Source organism: Cricetulus griseus, chromosome 2 (assembly GCF_003668045.3).
Source record: "Cricetulus griseus strain 17A/GY chromosome 2, alternate assembly CriGri-PICRH-1.0, whole genome shotgun sequence".
Taxonomy (NCBI): domain Eukaryota; kingdom Metazoa; phylum Chordata; class Mammalia; order Rodentia; family Cricetidae; genus Cricetulus; species Cricetulus griseus.
In genome coordinates this window covers 227,308,780-227,333,283 of record NC_048595.1, presented here as the reverse complement: position 1 = coordinate 227,333,283, position 24,504 = coordinate 227,308,780, and the positions used below count along the sequence as shown (strand labels likewise).

The following is a 24,504-nucleotide window of genomic DNA, read 5'->3' as shown; positions in this document are numbered from 1 at the left end:
TATAAAAGAAAGCATTTATTTTGTGCCTCAAGGTTCCATAGGGTTAGAGTTCAGAACCATTTTAGAAGGGAGCATGGTGCCAGCCAGGCAGGATACTGGAGAAGGAGCTGAGAGCTTACACATTATCAGAGAGAACACACACACACACACACACACACACACAAAGAGAGAGAGAGAGAGAGAGAGAGAGAGAGAGAGAGAGAGAGAGAGAGAGAGAGAGAGAGAGAATGCACAAGAATGCAAGCTAACTGGGAATGTTTTGGGCTTTTGAAACCTCCAAGCCCACCCCTAAGTGACGCATCTCCAACAAGGCCATACTTCCCAAACATTTCCACCAAATGCATACCCTGCATTCAAATATATGTGCCTTTGAGAGTTATTCTCCTTCAAATCACTGCATGTTACAATTTTGTTTTTAGACTGGGCTTCATAACCATGTTACCTAGGCTAGTCTCAAACTCCTGTGTTTAAATGATCCTTCTGTTACATCCTTGAGCAGTTGGGGCTACAGATCCTAACATAGAGTTTAACTGAGGTTGACTGTGTCTCTGTAAGTCTACTCAATTGTTATTAATTATTCTCAGTTTCTGATGTTATTTTATATAACAAAATTGACTATATGAAAGATTTTTGTAGAAACAGGACAATATTAGGATGGTAGTATATATGTGGGTAGTTGTACTTTATATTGATAATTCTGTATATTTGTAAGCCTGTTTATAGATATTTACATAGCACAAAATACTAATTTAAATACCTTGTGTTTTCAGGGTCCGTTCATTAGCATTAAAACTTTTAGCGTTTCATCTTATCAGTGAAGAAGGGGCTGATAGAAAGCGCCCATTCATAGATGCCAGAGTTCTCTCCCAAGTTACTAATCTATTTATTGTGAAAAAACCAATTGACCTTAAATTGGATGACAGAAGAGACCTAGTTATTAAGGTAACTATAACTTTTGAGTTTATTATTGTGTGGCAATTTGACACATTTATATAGCATGTATTTTATGTGATCATTTTAAGTCTGTGTGTACATAGGGAGGGAGATGGGTAATTTGGGGCCAGTTTCTTGTATTCTATTGATCTGGCTTCTGGATGCATTTGTTTTCTGGGCAGATACTACATAAATGTGTTAATCCTACCAGTTGAGAATAAGACCACTACCACGGTTTAAAATTTGAAGCAAGCCTTAATTAAATATTGGCCAGGTTGATGGACTCTCTGGCCAGGTACATCTCTGGGTTCCCAGAAAATGGCCACACGTCATGCCTTGCAGAAGCTTAAAAAGGAAACCCCACAAGGCCACCATATTTTCTGTAACACGAAAAATAACAGACCCAGAGACAGATAATGTGGCTCAAGCTTCAAGCTGAAGATCAGAAAGCAAAGCAGCCAGCCACTAGCTCTTACCTCTAGCTCAGGCTAAAAGTGCTGATCCACTAGCTCTTCACTAAGCCTCAGACTGCTGTCTCTTCTCAGCATGGCTGGAGAAAATCCATAGACTATCTCAGAATGCTGCTCTATCCTCATTGTGGCTGGAGAATGAATGCCAACTCTGAGACCCTGTTTCTGCCTTAAATACCTCTCATGAGTCTTGGGATTAAAGTCGTGTGATCCCACGTGCGTCGATCATCTTTGTGTGAGCTGTTTCTCTTTAGGACTGGATCAGTTTCGTGTAGCTCAGTGTGGCCTGGAACGAACAGAGATCTGTCTGCCTCTTAATCCTGAGTCCTGACATTAAAGGTGTGTGCCTGGCTTCTATGGCTTGTGGCTGACTTTGCTTTCTGAATCCTGAGGCAAGCTTCAATAAATCATAACATATCAACACAATTTTCCATCAGATCCAATCAGGGGCAAGCATATATATAACCTGACACATTTTCTGCCTGTGCATCCCTGCCTATATCAAATCAGGGGTGAGTGTATATCCTACATACTTCCTGCCCGCCCACATATGATCAAGCATGTCTGGTGCTGGTGCAGATGGGTCAAACAAACTTGTTTATGGAAGTGAAAACATAAATAGCCTCTAGCATTTAACTAATTTTCGAAAGTGCCTGTTGTCTTCCAGGGACTATGTACCCTCTTTAACTGAGTATATGTGCTGGAAATGGAAGTTATTTGTGGAGTGTCTGAAATGCACTACAGTTGGATAGAGTGAGAAGTTTTGTGATGGCCTTTTACTTATTTTTCTAATTTTTAAAATCTATGTGCATGTGAATACAGTGCCCAGTTGAAGCCAGGAGAGGGCATTGGATTCCCTGGAGCCAGAGTTACATGGTTGTAGCCACTTGAGGTGGATGCTGGGAATCAAACTCAGATCCTTTGGAAGAGCAGCATATGCTCTTAACCTCTGAGTTATTTCTCCAGTTCCTGTTTCTTATTTTGCCAGTTAATTTCTTAAAATATATTTTTATTAGATTTACTTTTTGTGTGTATATATATGTGCCCAAGTGTATGTCATAGAAGTCGTTGTTTTCCTTCCACCATATATGTTGCTGGAGATGGAACATAGGTCATCAGGCTTGGCAGCAAGTGCCATTACCCATCTCACCTGCCCTGATGATGATCAAAAAAATACCACTGACATAAAAACATTGGGAACTGTCAACCAGGAAAACAGAAAAAGTTCTTGTAAAAAATATCTCAACCTTCGTATTTTATTCTCCAGGATTTTACAGTGACTCTAGGATTTTTTTTTAACTCTTTACTGAATCTTTGCCTCCTTTAGATGACTACAGAAGGTTAGCACCTGTGGTGCTTTTTTTTTTTTTTTTTTTTTTAAATATATATATGAACTTGAAACAGGTTAGGATAATCTTGGAAGAGGGAAGCTGAATTTAAGAAAATGCCTCCGTGAATCTGACATGTAGGTAAATCTGTGGGCATTTTCTTGCCAAGTGATATATGTGGGAGGGCACAGCCCACTGTGAGTGGTGCCATCCCAGAGCAGCTTGCTCTGAGTTGTATGAAAGTACAAGCTGCGAAAGCCACAAAGAGTAAGCTATGAGCAGGGTTACTCCGTGGTCTCTGCCCTGAATTCTCCTCCGTGATGGACTGGAACCTGGAATTTGTAAGATGAAATAAACCCTTTCCTCCCCAAGTTGGTTTTGGTTAGTGTTTTGTTATAGCAATAGAGAAGCAAACTAAGACAGCACCTGTTTAGCCAGGGCTGTACCTACATCACTGAACTGAGAGAATTTTGCCATCTGTCCTCACCCTTGATTCGTTCCTGTGCTTTATAGCTTCCCATTTTCTTTTCAGTTTTTATTTACACTTAGATAAGGCCTCCAGCATGGGTATTAGTAATAAAGGTCTACACAGAGTAGTTAGTACAGTGTTGGCTTTTTTGTTTCTTTGTTTTTGCAGGGTCTTGTTGTGTAGTTCAAGGTGGTCTTGTGATCATATTGGCCCAGTTTCCCAAATGCTGGGGTTATAGATGTAGGTTACCATACCCAGATTCTGATACAGTATTTTTCGATTTGTTTTGTTTTTAGTGGGCTAATGCATTCTTAGTTTTGTTCTGAGCTTAATGCTTTGTGCTGTGTGGTGTGGTCTTGGCTAGAGGATTTGAGGATCTTCATAGGGTACTTAGAAGATCCAGCTAGGGAATCAGTGAGTACCAAAATTCTATTAGTCATTGTTAGGCTTTTGTAGAGTTTGTAGAAAGGGAGGAGAGGAACTTCAGGGATTGTCTTGTGAGTCTACAGTAGGGATGTGTTCTGGTTTGCTTTTTGTTGCTATGAGAAAACGTTGACAAAAAACCTCTCTAGAGAGGAAAGTGCTTATTTTGTCCTACAGGTTAGTCCACAATCAAGGGGCCAAGTCAGGAAGGTAACGGAGAAGGCATGGAGAAACATTGCTTGCTGCTTTGTTCCCAAGGTCAAGTTAGCTACCTTTCTTATTCAACCCAGGCCCCCCTTCCTGGGGATTGCACTGCTCACAATGGTCTGGGCCCTAAAGCATCAGTGAGAAATTAAGGAAATGCTTCATAGGCTTTCCCATAGGCTAATCTGGTGGAGGCCATTCCTCCAATGAAGTTTTACTCTTGTTAGGTGTGTCAAGTTGACAGCTGAGATTAGGCAACCCTAGGTAGAAATTAGCAGAGGGTGTGAGGAAAAAAAGTAATGTTGCTTTAGTTCTCTTTTTATATTGCTGCTTTGAAGTAAGCAGATACCAGTCTCTTGACTGTTAAGGACATTGCACTTATCTCCAGAGGCAGAGATGGTTAAAGAAGAGGGAGGACCATTGGGTTTGCAGCTCCAGAGCATCTAGAGTCAATCTTGAGTCACAGGTCTGAGTTGCTTGTCTCAGGTTAGTCTGGTGTAACACAGAGTGGCTAGGAAACCTGGAAGCTTTCTAGGATATTCTAATGGGGCTAATGGATTAATGGGTTGCTTATGACCTTTAGCTATAATGTTCATTAAAAAGGGAAGCTTATTTGAACATCAGGCTGTTTCTTTCTGATCCTGTTTCCTTATTACCCAACACACCATTGTTGCTAATTTACATGTACATGTTTATTTTAGTGAGTTGTCTGTAAGCTTTTGTTTTATGGCATGAGCTGTAAAATTTTATTAGGGAACTGGAAGCAGATGCAAATATATATTTCTGATTTTCAGCTGGAGACTGTTGAAAAGGTGTATGAAATCTTCACCTCAGATGATGTTGACCTTGTTTTGAGGAAGTCAGCTGCAGAGCAGCTAGCAGTGATCTTGCAAGGTAATGAATTTTGACAGTGAGCTTGTTGGTGATCTAGGATTTGAGGTTGCTGTGTTAGTATTAGTTTGTAAGATGACTGTTCATAGGCCAGGTCTATCCTCTGACCTATTTTAGCCTTTGACCTATTTTAGCCTTCAAGATAAGAATGTCTTTTTGCATGTTTAGAATTTTTGAGCAAAACCAAGATCTAAGAACGTGTGACAGACCTTACATATAATATTTACCACGGGGTTCTTCACAAAAAGTTTGCTTGTCAAGTATATTGTCAATATTTGATCTATAAAATGACGTTATAATATATTATTAAGTATATTCTAAAATAGTAATAGAATTATGAGTATAAAGTTTTGTATTCCTTTTAAAATTTATAGGTATGTAGTAATTTTGATTTTGTACATGTTGCTCAGAGAAGTGAACCAAACAATACTTTTTGGCAAGACAAAGCAATAATACATTGTGGGCTAGAGAGAAGGCTTAGGGGTTTAAGGAGCACTTGGGTTCGATTCTCAGCACCCTCATGGAGGCTCACACCATCCATAACTCCTGTCCCAGGGGCTCTAATACCTTTTTCAGGGTACTCAGAGCATGCTATTGGTATAAAATATACATGTGGACAAAACAACCATACACATAAAATAAATGAAAAAAAACCCAGCATTGTAATTGTGTGTATTTTATTGTTTAAAAAGAATATGTGTATGGGTTTATTATTTAAAAATAAACTAGAAAAATAGCTTGCTCTGTTTGTAGTATTACTATTATATAGGCTTTATTGTATAATAATAAAGTCTTTGTTAGTTTTAATTTTTCCTCATCCTTGATAATGTTTCCTCACTGTAATGTTTCTGGAAAAAACTAATTTTCGGTTATTTAAAGAAGTTTATTGATTCCTTGTGGATTTCACATCAGGCGTTTTGATCCCACTTATTGCCCTCTTTTCATGTCTGCCCTCTGCCCTTGCAACCTCCCCTCCATCAAAACCAAATTTAAAAGAAAAACCCCAAAACCAACAAAACAAAGAAGCAAAACAAAAAGAAGAAAAAGGAAGAAGGAAAAAGAAGAAAAAAGAAGAAGAAAAAGAATCATCTTGTTGTATGGCCCATTGAGTTACAGTTTTCCCTTTAGTCTGTTCATTTTTACTTGAAAGTGTTCATGAGCTGGCCCTGATCCTCACTGGCTGCATCGCACAAGAGTGGGCTCTGACTGCTTCTGCTCTGGGCAGCATTCTAGAGCTGACCCTCTTGTGGGGGAGAGGCCATACAGATAAGCCAGCCCTGAGGATATGAGAGCAGGAGCACTGACCCCTGTCTGCCATGCAGTGACAATGGTGAGGGAAGGCTGCCCTCCCCCTTGCTACTTGCAGCAGCAGAGAGATGATGAAAACATAGACACTTAAACATCTATAAACTATTTGGCTGATGATTTAGGCTTCTTACTGGCTAGCTCTCAATTATTAACCCATTTTTTTTTATTGTTTTGTTTTTTGTTTTTTGTTTTTCGAGACACGGTTTCTCTGTGTAGCTTTGGAACCTATCCTGGCACTCGCTCTGGAGACCAGGCTGGCCTCAAACTCACAGAGGTCTACCTACCTCTGCCTCTCCAGTGCTGGGATTAAAAGCATGGGCCATCAACACCCGGCTTATTAACCAATTTCTATTAAACTGTGTATTTTCATGTGGTTTTGGCTTACCGGTGAATGCTCCAGTATGTTCAGTTACATGGTGTCCCTTGGTGGCTGCTCTCTGCGACCTCTCCCTAGTATTCTCCTTTTCTGGTAGCCCTGCCTATACTTCCTGCCTGGCTACTGGCCAATCAGTGTTTTATTCATCAACCAATAAGAGGAACATATATACAGAAGGACATCCCCCATCACTATACCCAAGAAGAGCTACAGTGAGAGCCCATTATAGGTGGTGTAGCAGAAACCAGAAGCCTCAAGCCAGACCAATGGCAATGAACACTTACAATTTTCACTTATAGACTCAAAAGACATATGGTTACTGTTTGATAGTTGTCGTGACATTATTGGGCTCTGGGATGAGAGGATCGTTTGAAAAAGCATTATCAGTATATTTATGGTTTTTGTTTTATCTTCTTTTTTATAAGATTTATTTATTAGTTCTAGTGAGGGAACAAGCTTGTTTCAAGTCCCTTCTCCCTCTCCCTCCCCTCACCCCCAACTCTCCTCCCCCACCCCCAGCACCCCCCACCCCATCCACCCACCACTCCCCAGGCAGTGTAGGGCCCTCAACGGGGGCTCTGCAAAGTCCACCAAATCTTCCTGTGCTGGTCCTGGGCCCATCCCCATGTGTCCAGGGCCAGAGTATAACCTTTCACGTGGGCTGGGCTCTCAAAGTCCCTTCTTGCACCAGGGAAAAATACTAATCCACAGCCAGAGGCTCCCTGGAGTGCAGAGGCCTCCTTATTGACATCCATGTTCAGGGGCCTGGATCAGTCTTGTACTGGCCTCCCCGACAGCATCTGGGGTCCATGTGGTCTCCCTTGTTCAGGCCAACTGTTCCTGTGGGTTTCTCCAACCTGGTACAGACCCCTTCGTTCTTCATTCCTCCCTCTCTTCAACTAAATTCCCGATTTCCTCTCAGTGTATATCTGTGGATGTCTGTCTCTGCTTCCATCAGCCACTGGGTGAAGGCTCTAGGATGGCATAAAGAGAAGTCATCAATCTCATTTTAGGGGAAGGGCTTTTAGGTTATCCTCTCCACCATTGCCTGGATTGTCAGATCGTGTCATCCTTGTAGGTCTCTGGTTCCAGATCTCTTCTCGGACCTGTAGTGGCTCCCTCTGATATGGTATCTCTCATCCTGCTCTCTTTCCGCTATTCTTCCCCCAACTCAATGTTTCTGCCCCTCCATTTACTCTCCTCTACTCCTCTTCTCTTGCTCTTATTGTAGCAGCTCCTTCCCCCCCCCCCTCATGCCCCCAATTAGTTCGGGAGTTCATGCCACTTCCATTCCTGGGGACCATTTATCCCTTAGAGTCCTTCATGTTTCCTAGTTTCTTTGGTGAAGAGCATTATAGGCTGGTAATCCTTTGCTCTATGTCTAAAATTCATATATCAGTGAGTACATACCATGTTTGTCTTTTTGTGACTGGGTTACCTCACTCAGGATGGTGTCCTCTAGTTCCATCCATTTGCTTGGGAATTTCAAGATTCCATTGCTTTTTTCTGCTGAGTAGTACTCCATTGTATAAATGTACCACATTTTCTCTATTCATTCTTCAGTTGAGGGGCATCTAGTTTGCTTCCAGGTTCTGGCTTTTACAAACAATGCTGCTATGAACATGGTTGAACATATGTCCTTGTTGTATGAACATGCACTGTTTGGGTATATACCCAAGAGAGGAATGGCTGGATCTTGAGGTAGACTGATTCCCATTTTTCTGAGCAACCACCATACTGATTTCCAGAGTGGTCTTACAAGTTCGCACTCCCACCGGCAATGGAGGAGTGTTCCTTTTTCTCTGCATCCTCTCCAGAATAGATTGTCATTGGTATTTTTTATTTTAGCCATTCTGACAGGTGTGAGGTGGTATCTTAGAGTTGTTTTGAGTTGCATTTCTCTAATGGCCAATGATTTTGAGCACTTTCTTAAGGGTCTTTCAGCCATTTTCAGATTCCTCTGTTGAGAATTCTCTATTTAGTTCTGCACCCTACTTTTTAATTTCATTGTTTGGTGTTTTGGTAGCTAGCTTCTTGAGCTCCTTATATATTTTAGAAATCAGTCCTCTGTCAGATGTGGGATCGGTGAAGATCTTTTCCCATTCTATGGGTGGTCATTTTGTCCTACTGACTGTTTCCTTTGCCTTGCAGAAGCTTCTCAGTTTCAGGTGGTCCCATTTATTAATTGCAGACCTCAGTATCTGTGCTACTGGCGTAATGTTCAGGAAGCGAACTCCTGTGCCAATTTGTTCAAGGGTAATTTCCATTTTCTCTTCTAGGAGATTTAGTGTGGTTGGATTTATGCTGATATCTTTGATCCATTTGCACTTAAGTTTTGTGCATGGTGACAGGTATGGATCTATCAGCAATTTTCTGCATGTCCAAATCCAATTGTGCCAGGAGCATTTGTTGAAGATGCTACCTTTTTTCCATTGTATAGATTTAGCACCTTTGTCAAAAATAAGGTATTCATAGGTGCGTGGGTCAGTATCAGGGTTTTCAATTCGATTCCATTGGTCTATCTGTCTGCTTTTGTGCCAATACCAAGCTGTTTTCAGAACTATGGCTCTATAGTAGTGCTTGAAGTTGGGGATGGTGATGCCTCTAGAAGATCCTTTATTGTAAAAAGAGTTGTTTTGGCTATCCTGGGCTTTTTATTTTTCCATATAAAGTTGAGTATTGTTCTTTCAATGTCTGTGAAAAACTGTGTTGGGATTTTGATGGGGATTGCGTTGAATCTGTAGATTGCTTTTGACAGGATTGCCATTTTTACTATATTAATTCTACCTATCCAAGAGCAAGGGAGATCTTTCCATTTTCTGGTATCTTCTTTAATTTCTTTCTATAAAGTCTCAAAGTTCTTATTCTGCAGGTCTTTCACTTTTTTGGTTAGTGTTACCCCAAGATATTTTATGTTGCTTGTGGATATTGTGAAAGGTGATGCTTCCCTGATTTCTTTTCATTGGATTTATCATCTGTATATATTAGGGCCACTGATTTTTTTGAGTTAATTTTGTATCCTGCTACCTTGCTGAAGGTGTTTATCAGCCGTAGGAGTTCCCTGGTAGAGTTTTTCGGGTCACTAATGTAGACTATCATGTCATCTGCAAATAGTGAAAGTTTGACTTCTTCCTTTCCAATTTGTATCCCTTTGATCCCCTTTTCTTGTCTTATTGATATAGCCAGAACTTCAAGTACAATATTGAAGAGCTATGGAGAGAGTGGACAGCCTTGTCTTGTTCCTGATTTTAAAGGAAACGCTTTGAGTTTCTCTCCATTTAGTTTGATGTTGGCTATTGGTTTAGTGTATATTGCGTTGATCATGTTTAGATATGTTCCTGTTATTCCTGTTCTCTCCAAGATCTTTATCATGAAGGATGTTGGATTTAGTCAAAGGCTTTTTCAGCATCTAGTGAGATGATCATGTGGTTTTTCTTTTTCAGTTTGTTTATATGGTGGATTACATTGATGCATTTTCGTATGTTGAACCATCCTTGCATCTCTGGGATGAAGCCTACTTGATCATGGTAGATGATTTTTCTGATATGTTCTTGGAGTCGGTTTGCCAATATTATATTGAGTATTTTAGCATCGATGTTCATGAGGGATATCAGTCTGTAGTTCTCTTTCTTAGTCATATCTTTGTGTGGCTTGGGTATCAAAGTGATTGTAGCCTCATAAAAAGAGTTTGGCAATTTCCCATCTGCTTCTATTGTGCGGAACAGATTGAGGAGTACTGGAATTAGCTCTTGTTTGAATTTCTGGTAGAATTCTGCAGTGACGCCATCTGGCCCTGGGCTGTTTTTGGTTGGGAGGCTTTTGATGACTGATTCTATTTCATTAGGGGTTATAGGTCGATTTAAACTGTTTATCTGATCTTGATTTAATTTTGGTAAGTGATATTTATCCAGAAAGCTGTCTATTTCCTTTAGATTTTCCTAATTTGTTGAATACAGGTTTTCAAAGTATGACCTAAAGATTCTCTGGATTTCCTCAGTGTCTGTTGTTATATCCGCCTTTTCATTTCTGATTTTGTTAATTAACATGCTCTCTCTCTGCCTTTTGGTTAGTTGGCTAGAGGTTTTTCTATCTTATTGATCTTCTCAAAGGACCAACTCCTTGTTTCATTGATTCTTTGTATGTATGTATGTTTTCTGCAGTTCGTATTGCTGTTGAATTCTAGCTTTAATGCATGGTGGTCTGATAAGATACAGGGGGTTATTTCAATTCTTTTGTAACTTTGGAGGTTTGCTTTGCTGCCAAGTATGTGGTTAATTTTTGAGAAGTTTCCAGGTGGCACTGAGAAGAAGGTATATTCTTTTGTGTTTGGATGGAATGTTCTATAGATATCTGTTAAACCCAGTTGTGTCATAACTTCTGTCAGATCCTTTGTTTCTTTGTTAAGTTTCTGTCTTGTGGTTCTGTCCAGTGGTGTAAGGTGGGTGTTGAAGTCTCCTACTATAAGTGTGGGTGGTTTTATGTGTGGTTTGAGCTTTAGTAATGTTTCTCTTACAAATGTGGGTGCTTTCGTATTAGGGGCATAGATGTTCAGGATTGAGACTTCATCTTGATGGACTTTTCCTGTGATGAGTATGAAATGGCCTTCTTCATCTCTTTTGATTGCTTTCAGTTTAAAGTCTAATTTGTTAGATATTAGGATTGCTACCCTAGGTTGTTTCTTGAGCCCATTTGCTTGGAAAATTTTTTCCCATCCTTTTACTCTGAGTTATTGTCTATCCTTGAAGTTGAGGTGTGTTTCTTGTAAACAGCAGAAGGATGGATTCTGTCTTCGTATCCATTCTGTTAGCCTATATCTTTTTATGGGTAAGTTAAGACCATTGACATTTAGGGATATTAATGTCCATTGTTCATTGGTTCTTCTTTGTTTTGGATTTATTGTTGGTGGTGTCATTGCGTGTGGATTTTACCCTCCTGTTTCTTTTTGTGTTTGGTAAAATTAGATTATCTATTGCCAGTGTTTTTGTGAGTGTAGTTATGCTCATTGGGTTGGAGTTTTCCTTCCGGAGCCTTCTGTAGTGCTGGATTTGTAGATATGTATTGTTTAAATCTGTTTTTGTCGTGGAATATCTTGTTTTCTCCATCTATATTGAAAGTTTTGCTGGGTACAGTAGTCTGGTTGACATCCATGCTCCCTTAGTGCTTGTAGGGTATCTATCACAGACCTTCTGTCTTTCAGAGTTTCCATTGGGAAGTGGGGTATGATTCTGATTGGTTTGCCTTTATATGTTACTTGGCCTTTTTCCTTTGCTGCTCTTAATATTTTCTCTTTATTCTGTAGATTTGGTGTTTTGATTATTATGTGTCGGGGGGACTTCTTTTTGTGGTCCAATCTGTTTGGTGTCCTGTAAGCTTCTTGTACTTTCATAGGCATATCCTTCTGTAGGTTGGGGAAGTTTTCTTTTATGATTTTGTTGAATATGTTTTTTGTACCTTTGAGCAGTGTTCCTTCACCTTCTTCTACACCTATTATTCTTAGGTTTGGCCTTTTTACGGTGTCCCATATTTCCTGGATATTTTTTGTTAGGGATTTGTTGGACTTGAGGTTTTCTTTGGTTGATGAATGTTTATCCTCTAGCGAGTCTTTAGTAGCTGAGATTCTCTCTTCCATCTCTTGAATTCTATTAGTTATACTTAAATCTTTAAATCTTGATCATTTATCCAGCCTTTGCATTTCCAGCATGGTCTCATTCTGTGTTTTCTTTATTGTGTCTAATTCAGCTTTCATGCTTTGAACTGTTTCAAGAGCTTCCTTCACTTGTTTGGATGTTTTTTCTTGGCTTTCTTTAGATTCTTTTAAGAGATTTGTTTATTTCTTGAATTTTTTGGTTTGTCCTTTCCTCCATTTCATTTAATTTGTTGTTTGCTTTTTTCTTCTATTTCTTTAAGGGATTTTCTTGTTTCCTCTTTAAAGGTCTCTATCATCTTGCTAAGATAATTTTTGAGGTCCATCTCATCTTCATGCTCTGTGTTGCGCTTTTCAGATCTTGCTGGAGAGGAGTCCCTAGATTCTGGTGGTGTCATATTGGTCTTTCTGTTGTTGAGTGAAATCTTATTCTGTCTTCTCCCCATATCTTCTTTTAGTGGGTGCAGGTGGGGTCTCTATCTCCTCTTGTGACCCAGTGGTGTGTGGGTTCCAGGAATTCAGTGTCCACAACTCTGGATAGTCTTGACTCTCCTGGTAGTCTCCTCACTAGTTCCTGGGTCAGTCGGCGGAATGGAAGAGTGGGGTGCTAGCAGATTCAGGGCTCAGGGAGCTCCTCCCTGCCTGGGCGTGTCTACCCCAAGCCCGCAGGCATAGGCGGGGATGGGGTGGTGGGGGTGGTCAGGGTGAATGATGTTTTGGGTGGGAGTGGGGAAAGGGCAGAGACTCACTCACCTAGTTCCTATATCGGTCGGTGGAATGGAAGAGTGGGGTGCTAGCTGATTCGGGGTGCAGGGAGCTCCTTGTTTTATTTTGTTGATTGAGACATAATTCAGCTAAAATACTGTCTTAAAGACCCCAGTAGACACTTTACAAATGAAGGCATATCGTTGAACACAGGTATATGAAGACATACCTCCCATTACTTACCATCATGGGAATGTAAACCAAAATCACATTCTAGTTTGATAGAATGTCTATCAAAAAGAAAAAGCAAAGCAAGCAAACAGAAAACAAAAACCACCTGTTGGTAAGGATAAGCAAAAGAGCAGCTTGATCCTCACCTGGTATGCTACTGATAGGAATGAGGGTAGTGTAGCCATTATGAAAAACAGTATGCAAGCTGCTCAAAGACTTAAAATCTGGACTGCTATAAGATTTAGAAAGCTCTTCATTGAGTGTATAACCAAAAGAAAAGAAATAACCATGCTGGAGACATACTGCTTGTGCTGGCTGGTTTTATGTCAGCTTGGCACAAGCTAAAGTCATCTAAGAGGAGGGAACCTCAATTGAGAAAAATGCCTCCGTACGATGTGGCTGTAGGGCATTTTCTTAATTCGTGATTGATGTGTGAGGGCCCAGCCCATTGTGGATGGTGCCACCTCTGGGCTGGTGGTCCCGGGTTCTGTAAGAAAGCAGGCCCCCTCCATAGCTTCTGCATCAGCTTTTACTTCTTAGTTTCTACCATTTGAGTTCCTGTCCTGACTTCATTATCAAAAGTGCTGTGGAAGTATAAGCCAGATAACCCCTTTCCCTCCCCACCTTGCTTTTGTTCATGGTGTTTTATCACAGAAGTAGTAACCCTGACTGTGACACTGCACTATTTTACATGTATCCCTGTCTACAGTGCCCTTTTTGGTTTTAATAACAGTAAAACAAACTGCAGAAGATGGGCTCTACAAATGTAGATGTTGGTCATGATACCTGTAGTCACAAGTTTCAGAAGGCAGAAGCAGAATGGTTTGGAGTCTGTGACCACCCTGGAGTATATAATGAGAACCTGCCTCAAAAACTGGACAAAGGGACCTGGGTGTGGTGGTACATACTTTTCCCACTTCTTGGGAGGTAGAGGCAGGAGGACCAAGAGGTCAAAGTCATCCTTGGCAGTAGGATGGGTTGAAGGCCAGCCTGTCCTGCCTGTAGCCCTGCCTCTAAATGAATGAGAGAAAGGAAGAATGAATGAATGGAGAATTTTGGTTAAAAAAATTGAACAACTTTTTTAGAGTATTACTTCAATATTACTAACGTTTCAAAAGTGGAGTTGAAAACATCCTATACTTGTGTTACTGGAAATCCACTTTTTATAGACTAGCAAAAAAAGATGATTGTGTATTTATTAATGAGAATAGAGGAGAAATTTGTAAGTTATTTGCTAGTACTTGTAACTAATCTGTAAACTAGCATTTCTGACTCTAGTAACATCTGTGTATGTGTCTGTATTTGTGTGTGTATTTCTCTGTATAAAATCCTTAAAATTTTTCTTAAAATTGTAATATTAAATCTATGTTTATTAAATATTTTTTCAGAAATATATAGTACATTAAAATTTTTCCTTTTATATTTCCTACTAATAACTTAAGGATGAAAATCATTCATTAATAAAATGATGTTCATGTTCAACCCATATCTGCTTATTAGTTTATGGAGAATTCTAAATATTTTGAAGGCATCTATTTGGGAAAGAGAAGAAATGAAGCAATATGGAGAAAAATTTGCCATGTAGAATTAAAATAATTCACCTGTGTTCATAAAATTCTAGTTCTACTTAGTATCTAAAATAGTTTGCGTGTTTGTTAGTTTCTATAGGTTTTTTATATTTCAAGTCCCATCATGGGACTAGATGTAAGAATTGCTTGTAACTTAAATGTTTCACAGTGTGCAGATTCATAAAAATATTTGTTTTCTAATTTCAGCCCTAGGTATACCATATTTTTAGTTGTTTGAAAGTTGAGTGCATAACTGTCCCATATATTTCAAAATGCTTTTAAAGCCACAAAACACTTGTTTAACTTTAATATTGTTTTATCTGTAGATATTAAAATGCATGCTGTGGTGAAAAAGTTATGCTTAATTGAGAAGATAATCAGCTATTTAAATGAATGTGTGGGTCAAGGTGGCAAGGTAAGACTATAAAGTTTAGACCTCTTTTTATAGGTTGGCTTTTTTTAAAGAGAGGGCCTGTTTGTCTCTCTGTATGTGTGTGTATTGTGTATTGTGTATGTGGTGTGGGTGTGTGGTGTGTGGTGTGTGGTGTGTGTATGTGTGGTGTGTGTATGTATGTGTGTGGGGGGAGTGTAGGGGGAGTGTGGTGTGTGTGTGTGTGTGTGTGTGTGTGTGTGTGTGTGTGTGTGTGTGAAGTGTGTGTAGTATGTGTGGTGTGTGTAGTGTGTGGTGTGTGTGTGTGATGTGTGTATGTGTGTGTGTAGTATGTGTAGTGTGTGTATGTGTGTGTGTGTAGTGTGTGTATGTGTGTGGTATATGTAGTGTGTATAGTATGTGTAGTGTGTGTGTGGGGGGGGAGTGGTGTGTAGTGTGTGTGTGGTGTGTAGTGTGTGTGTGTGTGTGTTTGTGTGTGTGTGTGTGGTGTGTAGTGTGTGGGGTATGCTTATGTGCATGGGCATTCACTTGCCTATATGCATGGGTGGTTGGAAGCCAGAAGTTGAAGTTGGGTACCTTCCTCTATCACTCTGTATTATAATTTGCTAATTTTTGTATATTTTTAATTTCTTTATTAAAAAATATTACATCCTCAGTTTCTTCTCCGTCCTCTCCTCCCAGTCCCTCACCGTATGCACTCCTCCTCCATTTCCCTTCAGAAAGGGGCAAGCCCTCCAGGGATATCAACCAAACATGGCATATCAAGTTGTAGTGACCTAGGCAACTCCCTTCATATTTAGGCTGGACAAGGCAAACCAGTAGGAGGAAAGGGTCCCTACAGCAGGCACATGAGTCAAAGATAGCTCCCGTTCCTACTATTAGGAGTCTTACAAGAAGACCAAGCTACATAACCATAACATAGATACAGAGGGCTTAGGTCACATCCATGCAGGCTCCCCGATTGTTGGTTAGGAGATTGTCAGTCTCTGTGATCCCCTTTGAACCCAGGGTGGTTGATGATGTGGGTTTTCTTGTGTGACCCTGACACCTCTGTTTCCTACAATACTTTCTCTCTTCCATAGGATTCCTAGATCTGTGTAATGTTTGACTGTGGGTCTCTGCATCTGTTTATATCAGTTGCTGAATGAAGCCTCTCTGATAACATTTATGCTAGGCTCCTGTCTACAAAGTATAGAAGAATATAATTAGGAATCATTTCATTGCCTTTTTTTTTTTTTTAATTTTTCCTTTGCCAGTGGTATTTTGTGCTATCTTTGGGTCATCCATCTCTGTGGTCCCTGGTTCTTCGGGCAGTGTCAGGGGTGGGCTCCCTCTCCAGGCATGGGTCTCAAGCTGGACAAGTCATGCGTTTGTTGTCTCCACAATTTCTGGGCTACCTTTACCCTAGCACATTTTGTATTATTGTTATGATAGTGTAGCTAACTCACTGTTTTGGCTAGGCAGGCTGGCCAGTGAGTCCCTAGGACCCATCTGTCTCTTCCCACCAAGGTCTTTGTCAACACTCCGAGGTTCTACATGGGTGCTAAGGATCATACCCCGGTCCTCCTGCTTGCAAAGCAAGCACCTTTCCCACTGTACCTTGTTTCCATCCTGATAGTTTGATTTTTATTAGTTTGAGCTGATTTTAGCTGAATTTGGATGAGTACTTGGATTTTAAGTCTCAAAAAAAGGGAGATCCACCCATCTTTTATTTTTATTTCTAAATAAAAATAGGGGTCCCTAAAGGAAAACTAAGCTTAAAACTAAGCTTTCTAAAGAGAAGTGTGTCCAATGCTGCTTTTATTTTTAAATAATTTTTTAAATTAGAGAATTATTGTTATTTTTTTGTATATAAGGGTTTCCTGAATGTATGTCTGTGCATCATGTGTATGCCTGATGCCTGCAGAGGCCAGAAGAGGGTATTGGATTCCTTAGAAGTGGAGTTACCGACCATTGTGAGCCACCATGTGGTTTCTGGGAATTGAACCTGGGTCCTCTGGAAGAGCAAACAGTGCTCCTTAACTGCTGAGCCATCTCTTCAACCCATTTTTTAAAGTAATTCTTTTTTTTTTTAAAGATTTTATTTATTTATTAATTATGTATACAACATTCTGCTTCCATGTATATCTGCATACCAGAAGAGGGCACCAGATCTCATAATGGATGGTTGTGGGCCACCATGTGGTTGCTGGGAATTGAACTCAGGACCTCTGGAAGAGCAGCCAGTGCTCTTGACCTCTGAGCCATCTCTCTAGCCCTTAAAGTAATTCTTTTTTTTTTCTCTTATTATTATTATTATTATTATTATTATTATTATTATTAATTCAAGTTAGGGAACAGGCTTGTTTCACATGTAATTCCCCTCTCCCTCTCCCTCCCCTCACCCCCATTCCTTCTCCCCCACCTCCAACCTACCCCCCACCCCATCCACCCACCACTCCCCAGGCAGGGTAGGGCCCCCAACCGGGGCTCCACCAAGTCCACCAAATCTTCCTGTGCTGGGCCTAGGTCCCTCCCCATGTGTTCAGAGACAGAGTGCATCTCTTCAAGTGGAATGGGCTCTCGAAGTCCCCCCCACACACCAGGGCAAAACGCCAGTCCACCTCCGGAGGCTCCCAGGAGTTCAGGGGCCTCCACATTGGCATCCATGATCAGGGGGCTGGATTAGTCCCGTACTGGCCTCCCAAAGAGCGTCTGGGGTGATATGCTTTCCCTTTTTCAGGCCAACTGTTTCTGTGGGTTTCTCCAACCTGGTACAGACCCCTTCGTTCTTCATTCCTCCCTCTCTTCAACTAGGTTCCAGATTTCAGCTCAGTGTATTTCTGTGGATGTCTGTCTCTGCTTCCATCAGCCACTGGATGAGGACTCTGGTCTGGTCTGTGATGAGTCTAAAGTAATTCTTAATGTAATTTTAAAAGCAGGATAACTAACATCTTTTCATTTTAGTTTCATGTAATTTAATGACAAAGCCATAAAACTTGGAATAAGACAGTGTGGTATGTTTTATCTCGTTTCCCCTTGGCAGGTTATAGAATGCTTGATTCAGCCATGCCTCACACTCCTGAGGAAGGTTTTATATGCTGACCCAGTCATCCGAGTTTCCTTGTCGCAGCAGTCTTCTCTCTTGACCCTACTATTCAGAGGTGAGGAAATAAGGATACCAGCTCAAGCTTTAAGTGCTCATCCTTTGACTGTAGTAACATTTCCTTTCCATTGTAATACGAGAACAAAGTTCTTTACTGACTACTGAAAAAGTCATCATGAAAAGTACTCAGTGCTTTGTGGAAATACCTCTTATGCTGTTGTTGCCTAAGTAGGCAGCACCTCTCTGCCCCTGCTGGTTAATACATAATTTAGTGCCTCTATGGTAATAGTCATCTTTAAGGGTTGAGGCCAGCTGCTTTTTCTTCCTTTTCTTTAGTATCTGTGCCCTACTTCTGGTGTCACTTGTGCCTGTGTTTGGCATTTGCTTAGGAGATTAGACTGGGATAGAGACTGTAGACCCAGGTAAATTATACTGAGTGACTTACTCTGAGCATCTGCATATGCATGAAAGTTTTAGAAATGTTTAAAAAATGTGCATTTTAAAAAAGAAATCCAGGTTAGTTTGATTTGGTTTTAATGATATCTATATAGAAAAATATCATGGGTTTTGTCTTTTTTCTTCTCATCATTTGCTTTTAATACAGACCTGGGAGTTTTCATATTTGGCAGGGTTCTCTAGAGGAACAGAACATAGAATGAGTGTGCATTATAAAAAGGGATCTATTATATTGGCTTACACAATAGGGCCCAACTGGTTGCCATTGGCACCCCAGAGAGGCTAAGAACCCAGTCTGCTGAGAAGGCCTGGGAGGTTCCTGAAGAGTCACAGATCTGTAGTCCCTGTTGGAAGGTGGAAGGAAAGTGGTTCTGGTATCATGGAGTGTGGCAGCAGCAGCAGGATAGACGTGGCCCAGTCAGGGAAAGAACTGAAGGCAGGTGAACAGAGCACTTGTCCCCTTAGATCCTGTTTGGGCTGCTGCCTGTTTCAGTCGAGAGGCTGTCTTTTGTCCAGTTCCAGTCAGGTTCACAGTCACGGCTGACCGCCACAGTGTTCTACAGCACTTTGTTTCCTGAAACTTTACCTCACTGCTTTTAACTGTTCCAAAGAGGTGTTTTGCTCAAACATCTCCATATTTTGTGACCTGTTAGGCATTGGTAAGATAGATGAGATTTATATTAAAATATATAACATTATAAAATAATTTTAGCATTTCCCCTCAACAATAATCTATCTGCTTAAAAAGTGGGTAGGACACAGTTCATTTAAGAGACATTTGTTAAAGCCCAAACCAGGTAAAAAGATTCATTTTTAAGATCATAAAAATTTAAGTGGAGTGTGAAATTTTTTACAGATATTTATGTAGTGATCACCTGGAAGAATTCTAAGTATACATTTCTGATTTTATTTCTTTCCTTTTAAAACATTTATTCTTTCTCTCATTTGTTCTTTACTTTTAAATTTGTTTTTTGAGATAGGGTATTGCTGTGTAGCCCTTTCTGGCTAGAACTTGATTTTAGACCAAGTTGGTCTTGAACTTATAGCGATGAGCCTTGTCTCTGCCTTCTGAGTACTGGCATTACAGATGTGTTCACTGTGTCTAGCTTCCAGTTTTCTCTATTCATGTTGATAATTATGTTATTAATTTTATTTAATCTCCCATTTACCCATATTCATTTCAGTTACTCAAATATTGCATTTATGAGTACCTAGCAGATACCAAAGCACTTTTCCATGTGTAGGATGGTGTTTGGAATCAAGCTCAGGTCACGTGTGTGCCAGACAAGTGCTGCACCAGTGAGCCACACTCCCATCTTGCAACAGTACTTTCCATGGCAACATAAGCCATACCTTGTTGGTATTTTTAGCAATTGTTCTCTTTCATACATACGCAGGGAAAATGTCAGTTTTTAATCAGCTCCTCTGCCAGGGGAATTCATTGCTCTGTAAACACTTAAGGAGCACATACTATGTTCTGGGTGCAGTGGTAGGCCTTTTTGTTAGAGTTATGAGCATAGCAAATGGACTGTCAGGGAGTCAGAGACTTTGACAAATAATTATAAATGATGCAGTGTCTTAGCCCAACCATGGAAGGCTGAGCTGGGTCTGAGGAGGGGTAAGTGCCCTGCTTGCCCATTCTCTAGCCTTCCAGGATCCCGGAGACAGTCAGACGCAGTGGGGGGTCTAGTTAAGCAGGAACTCCTTTATTGACCCACAGCAAGCATCTTTTAAAGCGAAAACCCGCAGGGAGGGAAAATAGCCAGCCAATGGTTTTAAAGTTAAGCTCATCATGTGTCTAGGTGCCCTATGCTTTACTTGGTGAACATGAGCCATTCATGCCATGACCTCATCTGGTTCAATCTTGACGAACAATCACCCTTTTTTGTAAACGTCTCAGAACTTGCACTTCTGACTTCCCCTTGGTGCCATCTTTAACTGACTCATGTGCCCATCAGATTCCCCCTTTTTGTTTTAGACCATGGCCCACTTCTTTTTGAAGTATGGACCTCTTGGCACCTCTGCAGAGGTTCTCCTCTAATAGCACCTTTCGTCAAGGCTCACTTAAAAGGGAGATATCCTTAGGACTGAGCCATCACAATGTACTTGAGGGGTCATAAGTTGGATCTCTTGAGTCTTTGTTCTGATTAGTCTGACCAGCCTATTGAAAAGGCAAGGTTCAAAGACACAAATTAAGGTTATTATTATAAAGGGACTCAACAGGGTGGAAATCAGGGTTGTCAGTGTCCCAATGAACTGGGATCCTTGTGTTGGCTGGACCGTTCTTCTAATGATAAAGAGTAACCCCTGGTCTTATCCCTTTTGATATAGTCGGAGCCCCCAGGTCACTGCAATCTCCCGAAATAACACAGTGTCCAATACTAATTACAATGCTGCTAGCCAATGACTAGGATTTCTTATCTGCTATCTCTGTCTTAAGTATCAGCCATAATTATTAATCTATGTATTTCATAAAGACTTATCTGATTGAGGACGCTGGCGGCATGTGTCCTCTTTTGTCAGGCTCACATGGCGGCTCCCAGAGAAGAGAGGAGGAGGAAGAGGAACAGAGCGATTTCCACTTGTCTCTGCTTATATCCTGGGTCTGCCTGCTATGTCACTTCCTGCCTGGATCACAAGACTTCTTTACTACATTTCCCAGACTCCTCCTTGACTCCTAGTCCTGCCTAACTTGCTTCCCTATTGGCCAACAGTACTTTATTTATCAAACAATAAGACAAACATATATACAGAAGGACCTCCCCCATCAGGGTCCAATCTTTCACATCCTACCATCCTTGGGCCAGGTCACAGAGGTCAAAGAAGAGTGTGAGCCACCAGGTCTGGGGGACTGCCTCATTCATGGTGCTGTTGAGGACATCCCCATTGGTGGCATTCATCACCATCCATATCACCTTTCTGGGATGATCAGGGTTCTGGGTGGCAACTGGAGTAGTCGGCCTCAGCAGTGGGAGCGTGTCTGAAAGACAAGGAGCATCTCGAGATGCTCCTTTGTCATGGTTATACTATCATGAGGCGCCTTATCCTTTAGCAGGGCGTACAGGGTTGGTTACCAGGTCTTCTGTGGGGATTGACACCCAGGGTGTCAGCCGATTAATCTCCAGGAAGCACTGGAACTGGGTCAGGGCCATAGATTCAGGTACCTCCAAAACAGGCTTAAAGCAGGCTAGCCTGTGTCAGCGTGCAGCTTGACCCAAGTTCTTTGAAAGGGGACCCCTTTTGGACCTTTTCTGGGACCACAGTAAAGCCCCCCTTTTTAAGCAATTGGAGCACCTGGGCCACAAAGCCCTCCAGATATGCTGGGTCCCATTGTCCCAAAATTAAATCATTCATATAAGCATATATTATTGAATCCTTTGACTTTAGCATAGACCTTAAGAGAGTAGCAGGATACTGTTGACAGAAGGCTGGGCTATTAGCCATTCCCTGTGGTAGCACTACCCATTCAAAACATTGATCAGGTTTGGAATAACTATGTGAAGGAATATCGAAGGCAAATTTATCACAATCCTTTGGATGTAGCGGTACAGAAAAGAAGCAATCCTTAATGTCAGTTACCATAAATGTATATTCTGTGGTAATAGCAGAGGTCCAGGGCATGCCCCATAAGGGGGTGCCCACTAGTTCCATCCTCTCATTTATCTTGCACAAATCTTGGAGCATGCACCAAGCCCCAGATGTCTTTTGAATTACTAACACTGGGGTCCGAGCCTTAATTGTTCATCCACTAGCTGATTGAGTGCTAGCAAATTAGGTTTAGTCAGCGGCCACTGCTTCACCCATACAGGTTTTCCTGGTGCCCATCTGATAATCAGCACTCGGGGGAGCAGTGGCCCTCATGATTGGGGGTACACCCGGATATGCCTCTCAGGCTCCACCCTGTAGCTGTAGAGGTTGGAAAAAAAACTTCTCTGTGACCCCTTTTACGTCCTTTTGCACCCTTTTCGCCCCTTTCTTTTCTAGAATATCCTCATAAAAAGCCCGATCTGTGGTCACAATGGTGTTCATTTGGCCCAGCATGCCGTCCCAGTAAATTGGCAGTAAGGCGTTCAACCACCAAGGGGGCGTATCTTCCCTTGGTCCCCATCTATGCTGGTCCAGCGCATTAAGGTCACTGTTTCTCTTGATTGGGAGTTATCTCCCACACCCAAAACCGGGGTTCCAGGTGCAAGCTCCCTGGTGGAAGGTGCTTCCTCTTCCCGGAGTATTGTCCTATCTGTCCCTGTGTCTATCAAGCAGTGAAACTTCTTACGTCCTATAGAAACGGTCATGTTTGGGCAAAGTCCTTCCATCAAGGGGACAGTCCAGTGGGCTTGAGTTGTTGGGATATGAGACCTTCCAATCCTACCTTTAGAGGGGCTTCCTCCGTTTTTTAATGGGGCTGCAGGCTGTCTCTCCTCTAGTTTAAAGGCTTCCCCCTCCAGGTCAAATTTTGATCTACAGTCTTTCTTCCAATGGTATCCCTTCCTACACCTAGGGCATGGGGGGGGGGGTCTTAGTCCCTCCTGGCCTGTTGGGGGGATTGTTGAGGACAGTCTCTTTAAAAATGTCCCTCCTGCCCATATCTAAAGCATGCCCCTTTTCCTGGCAGCCTCTAGGACCCTTGACCCCTGGGTTGCCAGGTCCTGGGTGATGGCCTTTGTCATGGCAGCCATCTGTGCCTGTAAGTTCAGGGCCAGAGACTGGGGTTGGTGTTGCTGAGTACCTACATCTTGGGAGGCTACCACCCATCTGCTCAGGGGACTGTCTTTTAATCCCATGCAGGCCATTCTGTGGTCCCCATTCATCCCCTCCCATACGAGCAGTTTGATAATTTGTTCTCTGAGGTCCCTGGGTGGCAGTTTGTGCTGAATGCTCTGTTGGACCTGGTCTATAAACTCTGGTAAAGGCTTGCCAGAATTCTGCCTCACCCCAGCTATGGGAAACTCAATAGGTCCATCATCCAGTTTAGCCCAGGCGTTCAACCCAGTCTGCCTTACCTGATCCCAATATGGCCCAGGTACCTGTGCTTGCTGGACCCCAGTGGAGTCACCGTCTCCCATTCCTGACAGGTAATAGGGATGGCAGGGTTCACTTGCCTATTTGTCTCGGCTGGTACACTACATTCCTCCTTATAAAAGGCATACCATTTGATAAACTGAGAACTAGGGAGGACTGCCTTAGCCCCATCCAGCCAGTTCTTAGGGACCCACGGATGGTAGGAGATGTCCTGCAATAGGGTCTGTGCCTAAGGGGAATTAGGGCCATCTTCTGCAACGGCCTTTTGGAGCTCTTTGACCTCCCAGGGGCCTCCCAGGGGCCAAATTTACCGGGTAGGCTGGGGGGCCCTAGTTACAGTCTCCTGTCCCTCCTCCATTGGGTAGGCCTCTGCATATACTGGACCCCCAGATCTCGACCTGCTGTTTGGTCAATCATAGGTCCCTTGGATTTTCCCTGAGGGCAGTATACGGGGACTCAACCCCCTGGCTCCCGGGAGTATAAGGCGGGAGGTCTGGAGTTATCTGGCGCTGATGGTTTGGCCCATTACACCTCTGCCTCATCTTTGGTGGACTTCTCTGGTCCCTCCCCTTCTCCCTTCTTACTGAAAATCATTACCCATACTAAGGGTCTCACTTACCCTGAGAGATCACTTAGCCTTGGCTGAGATGTAGGTCCTTCAGCCCCTAGGTTGAGGGCATCAAATACAGCCTAATACCTGAAGTAGGATTCCTGGTACTAGAGGAAGTGCTGAATGTGTAGGGGAAGCTGTAGCCACGCCTTCTTAGGGGCTGGCTACAAGAGTACCTGAGGGCTTGAGAGGGCGTGGTCAGAGTGAGTAGGGGGACTGCGTTTTCGGTTTCGGTTTCTCTCTTTGCTTCTTGCTGTACAGACTACCACCGGCTGGCTGGTTCGCTCTGTAAGTAAGGCTTTTCCCTATTAAATACCCTTATATTTCTACCTGACTCCCCTACATGAATGTATTGGTGTTAGGGAAGTATTAGATAATGCTTCTAGGGAAGGA

General features: G+C 41.9%; 1 protein-coding gene across 2 annotated transcripts in view; it reads left to right on the top strand.

Annotated features, from left to right (window-relative positions):
* The window catches only part of Rttn (rotatin), a 154,541-nt gene that overhangs the window by 35,359 nt on the left and 94,678 nt on the right, over positions 1-24,504 (top strand). The window contains exons 18-21 of one of the 2 annotated variants that reach the window (XM_027403748.2): positions 771-942; positions 4,622-4,721; positions 14,877-14,965; positions 17,967-18,084. In XM_027403748.2, coding sequence (XP_027259549.1) covers positions 771-942; positions 4,622-4,721; positions 14,877-14,965; positions 17,967-18,084 — 479 coding nt within the window. Of the gene's footprint in view, positions 1-770; positions 943-4,621; positions 4,722-14,876; positions 14,966-17,966; positions 18,085-24,504 lie in introns of those variants that run through there. The other variant, XM_027403750.2, reaches the window with a different exon arrangement.